The sequence below is a fragment of the Zea mays genome, chromosome 9 (genome assembly GCF_902167145.1).
Source record: "Zea mays cultivar B73 chromosome 9, Zm-B73-REFERENCE-NAM-5.0, whole genome shotgun sequence".
In the NCBI taxonomy this organism is placed as follows: Eukaryota; Viridiplantae; Streptophyta; class Magnoliopsida; order Poales; family Poaceae; genus Zea; species Zea mays.
The window spans coordinates 50,989,429-51,002,161 of record NC_050104.1 but is presented as its reverse complement, the minus strand read 5'-3'; the positions used below and the strand labels follow the sequence as shown (position 1 = coordinate 51,002,161).

At 44.9% G+C, this 12,733-nt stretch overlaps 1 protein-coding gene across 6 annotated transcripts; it reads right to left on the bottom strand.

Moving 5' to 3' along the window:
* Nucleotides 1-4,926: 4,926 nt before the first annotated feature.
* Nucleotides 4,927-10,264, bottom strand: LOC103638367 (G-type lectin S-receptor-like serine/threonine-protein kinase SD2-5). 6 transcript variants are annotated; one of them, XM_008661301.4, is made up of 3 exons: nt 10,027-10,264; nt 8,833-8,926; nt 4,927-7,612 (listed from the first exon to the last, which is right to left on the bottom strand). In XM_008661301.4, the coding sequence occupies exon 3, from the start codon at nt 7,610-7,612 to the stop codon at nt 5,090-5,092; it is 2,523 nt and encodes an 840-aa protein (XP_008659523.1). In that variant the 5' UTR covers nt 8,833-8,926; nt 10,027-10,264; the 3' UTR covers nt 4,927-5,089. The 6 variants fall into 6 exon arrangements, with proteins under 6 accessions (XP_008659523.1, XP_035818279.1, XP_020399407.1 ...); XM_035962386.1 differs by having other exon boundaries at nt 8,325-8,922; XM_020543818.3 differs by having other exon boundaries at nt 8,833-8,922.
* Between the last annotated feature and the right edge of the window lie 2,469 nt (nt 10,265-12,733).

The window sequence follows — 12,733 nt, the reverse complement described above, 5'->3', positions numbered from 1 at the left end:
ATAGCGGATTTTATCATAGAACATCGGATTAATGATACTCATAAACTAGACATGTCATACCTCACTATTACTCCTTGGACTTTATATTTTGATGGATCGGTTTGCAATGAAGGGCAAGGAATTGGCATCGTACTTGTTTCACCAAGTGATGTCTCCTTCGACTTCTCTAGCCGATTGAAAACCTATTGCACTAACAATCAAGCCGAATATGAGGCCCTTTTGTTCGGCTTGGAACTTTTAAATTGTATGGGAGTAAAACATGTGAAGGCATTTGGTGATTCTCACCTGGTCGTCCAATAGGTGTTAGAAGAATATCAATGTTTTGATGATACTCTAAATAGTTACCTTGAAAAATGTTGAGGCATAATTCATTCTTTTGACGAATTCAGTATTCGGCATATCTCTAGAGTTGAGAATCATAGAGCTAACAATTTGGCACAAGATGCACCAGGTTATCGGATAAAGCGAGGGAGATTTCACAACATTGAAAATCTAATAATCGGTGCAGGGCCAATTCCCCAGGTCGCGGACCGTCCGAGTAAAGACTCCGGACTGTCCGGGGTTACCCGGAAAGTTCTCCTAATTGATTCGTCTAATAATGAAGCCGATGCAAGTGATTGGAGGACGCCCATAACTAATTATTTATGAAATCTCAATATCAGGATAGATAAGAACATTCGGCGTACAGCTTTCAAGTATGTTTTGATGAGTGATGAACTCTACCACCAAACAGTCAACGACGTCCTGCTTAAGTGCTTGAGCCCAGATGATGCTATATTAGCCATGGCCGAAATACATGAAGGAATTTGTGGTACCTATCAATCGGCTCCAAAGATGAAGTGGTTGCTGCGAAGGTCTGGTTTTTATTGGCCTAACATGATAGCTGATTGTTTCAAGTACTACAAAGGATGCCAAGTGTGTCAAAAATTCGGCGACCTACAGTTGGTCCCTACAGCCGAATTACATCCTATAATCAAGCCTTGGCCTTTCAGAGGATAGGGATTAGAGTTTATGGGAGAAATTCATCCTTCATCATCGAAGGGGCATCGGTTCGTGTTAGTTTCCACTGACTATTTTACCAAATGGACTGAAGTCGTTGCTCTGAAGAACATGACACACAAGGAGGTAATTGAGTTCATAACTGAGCATATTATTCATAGATTCGGCATTCCCCAGACCTTAACTACAGATCAAGGAACTTCTTTTATGTCAAAGGAGGTATGTGAATTTGCTGAATTATATAGAATTAAGTTGCTTAATTCATCTCCATATTATGCTCAGGCCAATGGATAGACCGAGTCTAGTAATAGGACATTGATTAACTTGATAAAAAAGAAGATATCTGATAATCCTAAGCATTGGCATAAGATTTTGTCCGAAGCTTTATGGGCTCACAGAATATCTAAATGTAGTGCTACTAAAGTATCTCCTTTTGAGCTTGTCTATGATCAGGAAGCAGTGTTGCCTGTGGAAATAAGTTTGAATGCTGTCAGGTTCGCGAGACAAAATGATCTAACCGTCATTGATTATTATAATTCAATGATGGATAATATTGATGAGGTGACCGACAAGAGGGTGATAGCTTTGGGAGCAATAGAAAAGGACAAGATCATGGTAGCCAGGGCCTACAACAAGAAGGTCAAAGCAAAGTCATTTCAAGTAGGGGACCTGGTGTGGAAGACCATCCTGCCTCTAAGGAATAAAGACCGGAAGTTTGGGAAATGATCGCCAAGCTGGGAGGGTCCTTATAAAGTAAAACAGGTAATGTCTGGTAACGCCTATTTACTACAAACATTACAAGGCAAGGATTTACCAAGGCTTTGAATGGGCGTTTCCTCAAACAGTACCATCCTAGTATGTGGCAAGATGCCTAAGAGAACCGATGTAATCACATCGAGTTAGTTGTTTTGGTTTGCTCAGCTCCACCAAAAGGCAGGGGGCATATGTTGAGCACTAAAAAGAGCACCGGACGGTCCGGCCCTGAGGCCGGACGGTCCGCGCAAGCGCAGAACAGATTAGGGTTCCGAGTTTCTTGCTATGTTTACTGGCGAGAATCTCGGGATTAGCTCAGAATTTTGTTGGTAACGGGTCCAGCCCCCCTCCTCTATAAAAGCAGAGGAATACAGCCGATTTAATGAATCAATCGAACCCTCAGTCAATACAATTTACATTTATTCTTAGGAGTAGTTCTATTCTAGTTCTAAGTTAGTCTTCCAATCCCCAAATTCTTCGCTTCTCTTCGACTCTACGTCGATTAGAGGAGTCTAGGTCGGCTTGCCGAGCCTAGACAACTCCTAGGATCTCTCCTCCCCGGCGGGGTCCCTCCTAGGAGCGAGATCCAGGCGCCGCCGGCGACTTCCGCCGCCCCTACACACGCGCGGACCGTCCGGCCCTAGGGCGAGGACCGTCCGGCCGTCAGGCAGTAAACCCTAGCCCTGCGCCAGGCCGCGGACCATCCGATCCCTAGCCGCGGACCGTCCGGTCCCTGGCCGCGGACATTCCGCCCCTATGCAGAGAGCACCGCCATAGTTCGTGTTGAGTGATTGGCGCCCGAAAAAGGTGTCAACACCATGAAATTGTGAAAAACAGCTCATTTGCTAAAAAACATGTAGCCATGAATAATTACCATTGAAACCAGTCTTATACCACACACCTAATCATCATCTTTTCATTTTTTACTAGAGGATTCAAACTGTAAAATCCAATGAGTTATAGGGGCTTTCAGTTATCTACTAAAGTTGTGTCATTCTTATTATTTCTTACAATTAGGAGCAAATTAGTTTTAAACTGCGAAGGAAATTGTGTTGTTTTACTAAAACCAAAATAAAAAATAAGTTGAATCTTATATTGCAAGAAATGTCCTACAAAAATCTGAAAAATGGCAGGCTACTAAACAAGCCTATGGATAGTATAAGGAGCTTCAACCACATGCTATCAAACAATGAAATGTATTGAATATGAAAGATATTCATTATGAGTCCGCACCGATTGGGATTAACTCTGAGAAAACTAAATGGTTTTCAGGCATGAAACAATGAACAATGTGGTGTCATGAAGTAGTAAAATAATTTGTAAAACTGCAGGCTACTAAACAAGCCCAAATGACCCAAATTCTAGTTACCTAACAGTAAAGAATATGTTGACAAAACAGCATAACCATGTGACAAATCAATATTATTTCTTACTGGTGAAACAAAACAGCATAACCATGTGAAACAACAATATCAAGAAAAGAGTTGACGCACCTTATGGGTGGAAATCAATATTATTTTGTGTTCCAAAACTGACAGTGGTCCAAACTGATAAGGTGGACATATATAGTCAGTCATGAAAATGAAACTAAAAATGCCACCAAAAGAAATCACAAGAGCATAAAGGATGGAGGAACTCAAGTGTGCGAATCGAAGGGCGGGGAAGATCCGAGGATGGGGGTGGGGTGGCGGCCTCTCTTTGGGTTTCTTAAATAGCAGTTTTCGAGGTGTGGATCGGCATCGATGGAAAGCCCGCGCCTTCGATGGCAAGGGATTCTCGGGGGGAAAGGGCGCGGACTGAGGGCATGGATGGAAGGACACCTATGTGTTGCGGGTCAAGGATGGTGGACAGGGCACGAGGATGGCGGACAGGGACTGGCGTGAGGATGGTGGACAGGGCACGAGGATCTTGGACGTGGACAGGGCACGAGGATGGCGGCAAGGATGGCAGGAGGCGCGGTCGCGGCGATTCTAGGAGGCGTGGTCGGCTTCGTGGGAGAATCTCAAACGTGGACGAGGGCACGAGGATGGTGGGAGGCATGGGCGTAGCGATACTAGGAGGCAGTGTCGGCTTCGCTGGGGGAGATCTCGTACGTGGACAGGGGCGCGAGAATGTTGGGTCACGGTCAGCGATGAGGACATTTCTTCAAGTGAGACAACCATACATGGGCAGCAAGGACCAATGACACGTGCTCGCGCTCGTCGACTTAATTATCAGGTAAAATCGTTTCTAGCAAACAATGTAACCTCACCTCAAGATTGGATGCTACTAAAGTCTTGTGATGATCATCTTAAGGAATGATGGAGAGGATGAAGATGGTTGCGGACAAAGGATAAAGGAGGGTCAAGATTGGCTAGCAAGCATCATTAAGTCCAAGTTCCAATGCACTGATGTTCCCCGCTCTTCCCGAAACCAACAACAATAAACTCATCAATGTGACCATAACTTCATCATACGAGATGCAAAGAAGGTGATTAAGGACATGTTGGAAAGATCAGAAAGTCTACTTTCAAATGAGCTAGTGAGATACGAAGCAAGCAGATCAGAGTAGTCTAGGGGAAGTCGAGCCATCCAACCTAGGTTGTAGGTTGTTCCTTTAGAGCCCATTAGGGGGCGCCCCTTTAGGCTTTCCACCGCCAATTCACTTGTCCACCTATAAATGCTACTGTAGCCATCACCTTGAACCCCAGGTTTTGTTTTGTTGAAAGAAAGTTGCAGCTTCTTCCTTATAAACTCGTGACTCAGCTAAGCATCTGTTCTACTCGATTGATAACCTCATTTTGTGACTGAGAGATTCATGCTTGGCGCAAGGTCTATGTGTTGTTTGCTTGTACGCTCGTTCTTGCTTATTCTTCGATTTGCTTGCAAGTTCAGGGTTGTTCTTTGCTCTATCCAAATCGAGTTACCCTAGCTCTTATCGAAAGATCGGGAACCCGTTTGAATTATCAGTCACCGTCGCAGGGGAGGGGGGGTCGCAGATGGGGGCAGGGCATTGTGGCGCAACCATGGACGCCCATGTTACAGGCTTTTAGATTAGTAGGGATACACTAGCATGAATATGATCAAAGTCAGCCAGTATTGCAATTTCCAAATCCTGGTATATACACCTGGTCGTAGCTTCGAGATAGATTTTTTTTTGGTGTTTTGTGAAATTGCAAACTGACTTTTCTAAGGTGTGAAATTGTGCCCCATTTAGGGCATTTCAGAAAATTCGAACTAAACACCTCAAGCTTTCAACATATATGTCATGACTACGAACAAACGAATGGCCTTCCCCAAAAATTGGACATCATCGATTCGCCATGCTAACTAAAGCAGAGCAATGTACATAACCATATCACCTGGGCCCAGAGAGCCGCACAGCAGAAAGCAAGGCATCACTATTGTAGTCTGACATCCCAGACGACGTGCCCTCTTCGCTGCTAGATTTGAAGGCATTCGCGTACAGCCGGTATCCAATATGCGAAGACATTGGTGGCTGGGGCACGTCGCAGACGCCTTCCAGCATCTGGACAACCTTGGACATGGACGGCCTCTGATAGAAGTCCTCCTGGATGCACCACAAGGCGACCTTGATTGCCATCTCAATCCGGCTATCCTGGCCCTTGTATTTTAGCTTGGAGTCGGAGATATCGCGGAGGTCACCTTCTTCCAGCTTCTTAAAAGCGTAGGAGGGGAAGTGAGCCTTCTCCGAACCTTCCACAGGATCATAGCTCTTCCTCCCACTGATTATCTCGAGGAGAACCATCCCGTAGCTGTACACGTCGCACTTCTCTGAGATGGCATAGTTGGTGATCCATTCGGGTGCAAGATAGCCCCGAGTGCCCTTGAGCGTCGTGAACACATGGCTCTGCTCCCTGGTCATCAGCTTGGCGAGGCCGAAGTCTGACACCTTCGCGAGGAAGTTGTCGTCAAGGAGAACATTCTCAGGCTTGATGTCACAGTGAATGATCTTCGACTCACAGTCATGGTGGAGGTACGCCAACCCCTTGGCTGTTCCAAGGGCGATGCTAAACCTCGTGTCCCAGTCAAGCAGGGAGGAATCCTCGTTCCTTTGGAAAATCCATCTATCTAGAGACCCCTTTGCCATGTACTCGTATGCAAGGAGCCTGTGCGCTCCTTCAGCGCAAAAGCCTCGGAGTTTAACAAGATGGATGTGATGTATGCTGCCAATGATGGTCACCTCAGAACGGAATTCTTTCTTCCCTTGTCCCATGCCCTCTAGCTTCTTTACAGCGATGCGGCTGCCATCAGGCAGCGTACCAAGATACACAGATCCAAACCCTCCCTGGCCAAGCTTGTCTGAGAAGTTGTTTGTCGCATCCTGGAGCTGCCTGTAAGTGAACCGTGTCGGTGCTCCTGATATAGTGTGCAGGAAACCATCATCTTCTGACGAACCACCACCATCCTGCGAGGGTGTATGGTGACTCCTCCGGTAAATGCAGAAACCAACATACACAAGGACCCCTATGACAGCCAAAGTTCCAACTATAATGACAACAATTACGATGGTGAGCCTACCATTGTCACTACTGCCACCTTGCCCTGACCCGCCATTACTGCTTGATACCTTAATGAAAGATGCAAGGCTACTCTTACCTCCATCTTTCTGTTGCAAGCTTCCTATCTGGTCGAAAAGGAAGCAATTTCCTGAAGTCTGGTCGAAGAATACAGCAATGCATGAGCAGTTACCCATGCAGGCATTCCTGCATCCTGTGAGGTTTGTCTTGGGCACAGGCAGTGTGAATCTAGTGCCGACATACCCAACAGCACTGTCCAGTTGAACAAGCTGAAACTTGTTCTTCGAGTTGCATGGTGATATGACGCCAGGGTCGCAGTTTGCATAGGAGCTGAGGGCTGAAGGACACTGGCACCCTGTCCCGCTGTTGCAAATGGAGTACGGCTTGCAGTGGGCAGGCATGTCACACGAGTCCTGTGGAACTGTGATAGGAAGAGCACTCTTGCCATTCACACTCTGGAGCATATAGAAGTTAATCAAACCATCATTACCGAGGACAGCAGCCAGTGTGGTGTTAGCATCACCCTGCTGCTGTGCAATGACAAGCTGTGATTGAAGAAGCCCTGATTGATCATAAAACGACCAGGAACCTGAACTCAGGTTTGCAGAGTATATGTTATTGTTGCCATTCTTGTCGATGATCACCCTGTTATCCTGCAGAGCGGACCAGTACGGTTGGGGCAACTGAAAGCCTGCATACAACAACATGTCCCCAGATTTGATCTCAAGTGTATAGGTCATGTTCTGTGCATTGGAATGGCTCAACAAACTCATCCCCTCGATGAAGCTTTGTCCAGACAGAAGTGTGTCTGTTGGATGGCTGAAACTCTGCCACAGAGGAGAAGAGCCGTCCTTGCCAAACACTACAAGATTGCCCGAGTCTAGCAGCTGCATAGAGGTGGCCCCCTTGCCGGAGATATTGGCAGTCCACACCGTGGAACCTCCAGACTGCAGGTAGGCATTGCCATCCTTGTCAAACACAAAGTTGTCTGAATGAGAAACTGGAGAGTTAGCATTAGCAGACCAGACAATAGAAGTGGTGGGCAAGTGGACTACTGCAAGAACGTAGTATGTGCTGTCTGACACGCTGACGGTGGCAAAGCCAAAGCCAAAGACATAGCCATTGGAGAGAAGAAACTTCCCATCGTTATCAATGTAATCCATTTCCGAGGCGCTGAACCCTGGCATGAGAACTTTCTTCTGGGTACTGCTGCTGCACATTATCCAGAGGTTGGCTGTGACAAGCATCCATAGTATGACTGACCATTTTGGTGGGCTGTGATGTTTTCTGGGAACTTCCATGAGCGCAGTCTTCCACAACCATCCACTCATTACCTCCATCTGAAGCATTTAAGAATGTGCACAGTTAGAAAATCAGTTGGGATTTGGGAACGGATGAAGTCTTGGATCCTTAGACTACTAGATTGAACAATACAGCTTTGTAGGTTGCATCTCGCGACATATATTGCAACAGGTTTCCTCACTAATTTACAGCAAATTCAGAAGCAAGCATGCAAAATCCTAAGGGAATCCGTAACAGCTTGCGCGTGAAAATTATGTAGTATAATTAGAATGTAATGCAGGCTTTCGATAGATGTTTTATTTTCTTTAGGCCATGTTCGTTTAATCCCAAAACCATAGGGATTGAGGGGGATTGGAAGGGATTGGAGAGGATTTTGACTTGTAGGGGATTTAATCCCCCTCAATCCCTATGGATTGACACAAAACGAACATGGCCTTAAGTGGCATGGCAGATGCAAGCTGATATCAAAACTAATCATGCTTCTAAGATCATTAGTATAGATGGAAAAGTGTATGTTAGAGACGTATGTCATGGGGTTTGTTGTTGTTGTTAGAATCCTAAGGCTATGTTGTTGTTGTTGTTGTAGACATATGTCACGGGGTTTAGGCTGACAGTATAGCTCAATGGTGTTAGGGTTAATTGGAGATAACAATCACTTGCTTAGGGACCAAGTAAGCCTCTCTATATATGAGAGAAGATATATCAATCTAATCTAGCAATAATTAAGAAGAAAAAACATTTTCTTCTTACTGGTCATGGACAAGACCTCGTCTGACCCCCTTGCGCTCCCTCAATACGAGCCACCACCATAACATTTGATATCGAAGATGCCAGGTTCCGATGAGCTGTCACCGGATTCCGTCGCCAAGATGCTGACCCACTTTGCCCAGCAGTAAATTTTCTTTGCAGACCACATGCAAACAGGGATCTTTGCAACCCCTCACAAACTGGAGAATAGGTCCCACGTGCAAGTCCACCAGCTGTTACGGGATAGTGTTCTAGTTGTTGTTGCTGCTGCTGCATGCCGAGCCTACCCTCCTGTTTGTGAGGGGCTGTAGAAATCCTAGTTTGCATCCGGGCTGTAACAAAAAAATTTCCCACCCAGCAAGAGGTGTTTCTCTAGGCATGTTTGGAGGCCCTAGAATCTCAATAACCAACAACCACCACCACCATAACCCTAGCCTCTCATGAGGGTAAAATAATCGTCATCATAAAAGTTACCCTCGTCAGAATCCAGAACAAGAGCTCATTATGCTACCTTGGGTGGGAGCGATTCGTGATAAAGCTTTGTATTTGTTTGTCAACCTCCTTTAGGAGCATTTTACAGTTCAGTTGAGTCCCAGACAGACTACCTTCCAGAAACAGATACAAGGAATGAATAATGGCAAATTGGTAATCTACAAACAACATAATTGAGAGTGACCAAGGAGCATTTCTTCTTCTTTTTTTGTCTAAAAAGGAAAGAATGAAAAATCAGAGCAAAGGCAATGATCAGTTCCCTATCTATCTGCAACCAAATTGCCACCAAAAAGCATGAAACGAATGGACCACACATTGTTGGCATCAACTCTTTTGACTAAACCTCAAAGTGAGCATGACTTGGAGAGTCCCTGGTGAGAGGCGACCGTTGACCGAGAGTCCGACACCGTTGCCAGTTGCCACTATCGAAGCACTATGCAGTACGAAGTAGGCGCCAGATGAAAAAGTAGTATATATAATATAATACTCCTATATAATATGTGCAGTAACACCTAAAATTCCACCAAGGTTTAACCGCACATCGCCCTTCGATTGCCCTTTTCTAGAACTTTCGGTGTTTCAAACTGCTTTCTTGCTTACCCCCTATTTTTAATTTCTTATCTTGAACCCTAATCCACGAATTAGTCTTAAAGCAGAGCACGGTAGATTCTAAATTCTCCGACCTGGAAAAGATAAGGATTAAGTATTTCAGGCGCTATGGCGCATTCGCGCTTACGCCTAGCTATTGCATCGAGTGATGGAAATTTCCGAGGCTACAGTTGAATCCATTACCGTGAGAATCCAACCGACCAAACCGTCTAGAAATTGGATAAACCGGAGCCTAGAATTTCGAAATCCCAGTCCCGAAATTATTGTCGCTCTCCTCGACACAGAAAGAGAATAAGGGCTTGTCCCTGTCTGCTCCCCACAGTGGAGAAAGGACACTCAATTCCACCGTAAAGTACACCCTGAAAGTCGAGATACCTCTTAAAGCAAGACATGGGCCCTCTGTGTATGTAGATCTCCAAAGTGAGGAGAAGAACGAAGCACGCTGATGCTAGCACTGAATAAGAAACAATCATGGTAGAGAAGAAAACAAGCAAATCAAACATGAACCAAAAAGGCACTATCATCAGGAGGCAGTGAGAGTCGTCAGGAAGAAGAGGGAGGAAGAAGCAAGCAGTGGGGGAAGAGTAGAGCAGAGTGTGGTCACCTCTGGGCCCGGAGGCAGCGGGGCCATGGCCTCCGGTGAAAATGATTTGGCGCTTGTGGGCGCAGAGAGGGAGAACTGAGAAGCGGAGGAGGCGTGGCGATGGCGTGATTGAATGGAGAGAGGCGGACGGAGGCGGGTCGAGCAGGTGGGTGGATGGTGACTTGGTGAGATGAGAGGCGGAATTAAGGAGGGAGCGGTGGTCGATGGGCGCACCGCAAGTGGTGACGATCCCCAGCTTGGAACTGAGGCCCCATGCTCATCCAAATTCCATTTATATACGGCCGGGCCCCACGTACACACACTGCTGACGCTCAGCAAGAGATTGGGATTTGGGATCGCCAATTCGCCATCGCTGCGAAACCAATCAAACGCCACGTCTACGGCAACCCTTACCCAGCTTATGAATTATCTTTACCGCTACTCTACTAAACAAAACAGGTAGGGGCAGTCTGGTGTAGACTAGTGAATCGTGCGCGCAGTCTCTGGATCTTCTACCTGCTGGAATACTATATGGCACGTGCATAGCCATTACGACGGCTCTTAGATGACATGTTTCTCTCAACGGTTTAGGCACAATTCATCAAATCCCACGCCAAAACTTTGCGAATTTCAAAACAAAAAAAACCACAAAATTCTCGGTACGGTATATGACATGGAGTAAATGGGTACACAAAACCCAAATAGCTGAAGGGTTTTACCCGATATATATATGAAAGCGATTATGCAATGATTTCTTTATTCATAGGTCCATTAATGGGCAAGAATCTCTACAGATTGGATAGATGGATATGCGTACCGGTGGATACTTTGTGTAACCGTGGGTAAATGTACCCGCATCACCACTCTTACTATCTAATAAATTATATCTTAGCTAAAAGAAAATCCTTCTCTGGCTATTGTTTGTTTAACTATCAAGTATGTAATTATATGGTTTGTTACATTTTAAGTTGAGCTTGTTTTTGTGTGTCTGTATGATACTTGGAGTGATTGACGTATTAGAATTTGAGATTTTCCTAACGGGTAGGGTAGTGCTGGAAACATGGGTCGGACTTTTCAGCCCCCGCCACGATCCCCGCACATAGGTCGGGCTTTGGTCAGCCCGGCTTGATGAAGCCCACAATGTTTAATTTCTTTAATTTAGTAAGCTATGAACTTTATGTGGTTGTAATATTTATAATTTATGTGATTTAAATATATGGGTCAGTTTTGGGCTGGCATGACCTGATGAAGGCCTGACGTGCTTTAGGATCGGGTTAAACCATTGTTTCTACTCTTTGGCTAGCATAGCACGACCCAAAAAAATTTTGGGCCTTCTCGGTCCAAGCCTATTTGGCCCAAAGGACATTGGGCCTAGCCATACTGGCTCGGTCCGGCCCAATTCCCAACACTAAATACGGGTTACGCGATGGGTAAAACTACCTACGTGGGTATGGGTAAGGTTCTATACCCGCAAGCGGATATGGGTATCTGATGGGTAGACCTTTTTTTTGACAGATACAGTTATGGAATGATAGTACGCGACAGGTTGCCATCCCTATACCACACAGTTGGCCCAGATGTTAACTAGCGTGCATACTGATGCAATGAACATATGAGGCTGGTTTTAGTGCAAGTAGCCCTTATCGACCATCATGACATCTATTAGTCATGTTATCGATCACAATATCAACCATGGTTAGTCTTTATCTATCGTAGTGTTCTAGTGCATGGTCTTTACCTGCACCCTACAACCACATCAACCTTTATTTTCTAGACTTTTATGTAAAATGAAATATAGTGTTTTATTAAAATAAAATCCATCTGATTATATAATTATGCAATATATATAATTCAAATAAAACAAATAAATTGTAAAAACCTTTAAAAATAAAATATATCTAGTTTGTAATCTTTCTCTTCCATCTTTCATGGTTTTTCTCATCTAATGTTAATTGCTTGGTCAAGTTTTTTTAGATCAACTTAGGGGTCTTTTCATGTCATCGCTCATGTGAGCGGTGGAGTGATCTAACAATTTGGTGAATTGCTCAAATAATTTTGATTGAGTCATTATTTGGCTTGCCTCGTACAACATGCTCTTCTCCATGACAGGGACTTACTACTACTTTTTGTTGGGCTCTTCCATATGCATTAAGCATGTGCCTTATGGTGCCAATAGGGTGTGTTCGACCAACATTGTTCGGTGATATGGAGCTATAATCAATATCCAAGTTAAGACGAGATCTTTTGCTCCCATTGTTGGAGTTGTTACCAGTTACCACCGTGTTGCATCCACTTGGGCTGATGGTGAAGAGCGCGCCACATGTGCTCAAATTTGAAGTTGGTTTTGCCAGGCTTGTTGTGGAAGCTCTCCTTTGTCACTTCGGGAAGCATAGTGTCAATTGTTCTGCTCGGCTAGACCACATATAAGTAGTTGTAGATGTCATTGAAGGGGATGACCATGCAGTTACTTATCCACCATCAATCCTTCAGCTTCTTGGGGTAGAATGGCGAGGAGGTTTCATGATGGAGTTGTATGTACTAGCTATTTGACCCTAGAATGTTGATCCTTTAATGTTGTTGCCCTCAATGCGATCCATAGAGTGCAGTAGCCATGCGTGATCTTATAACTTTATGAACTAAAAAATTGTTATCGACCAAAAAATTATGTTAGATTCATAAAAATATATGTGCACTTACTAGTCTTTTGTCCTCCATCTTAGTACAGCCC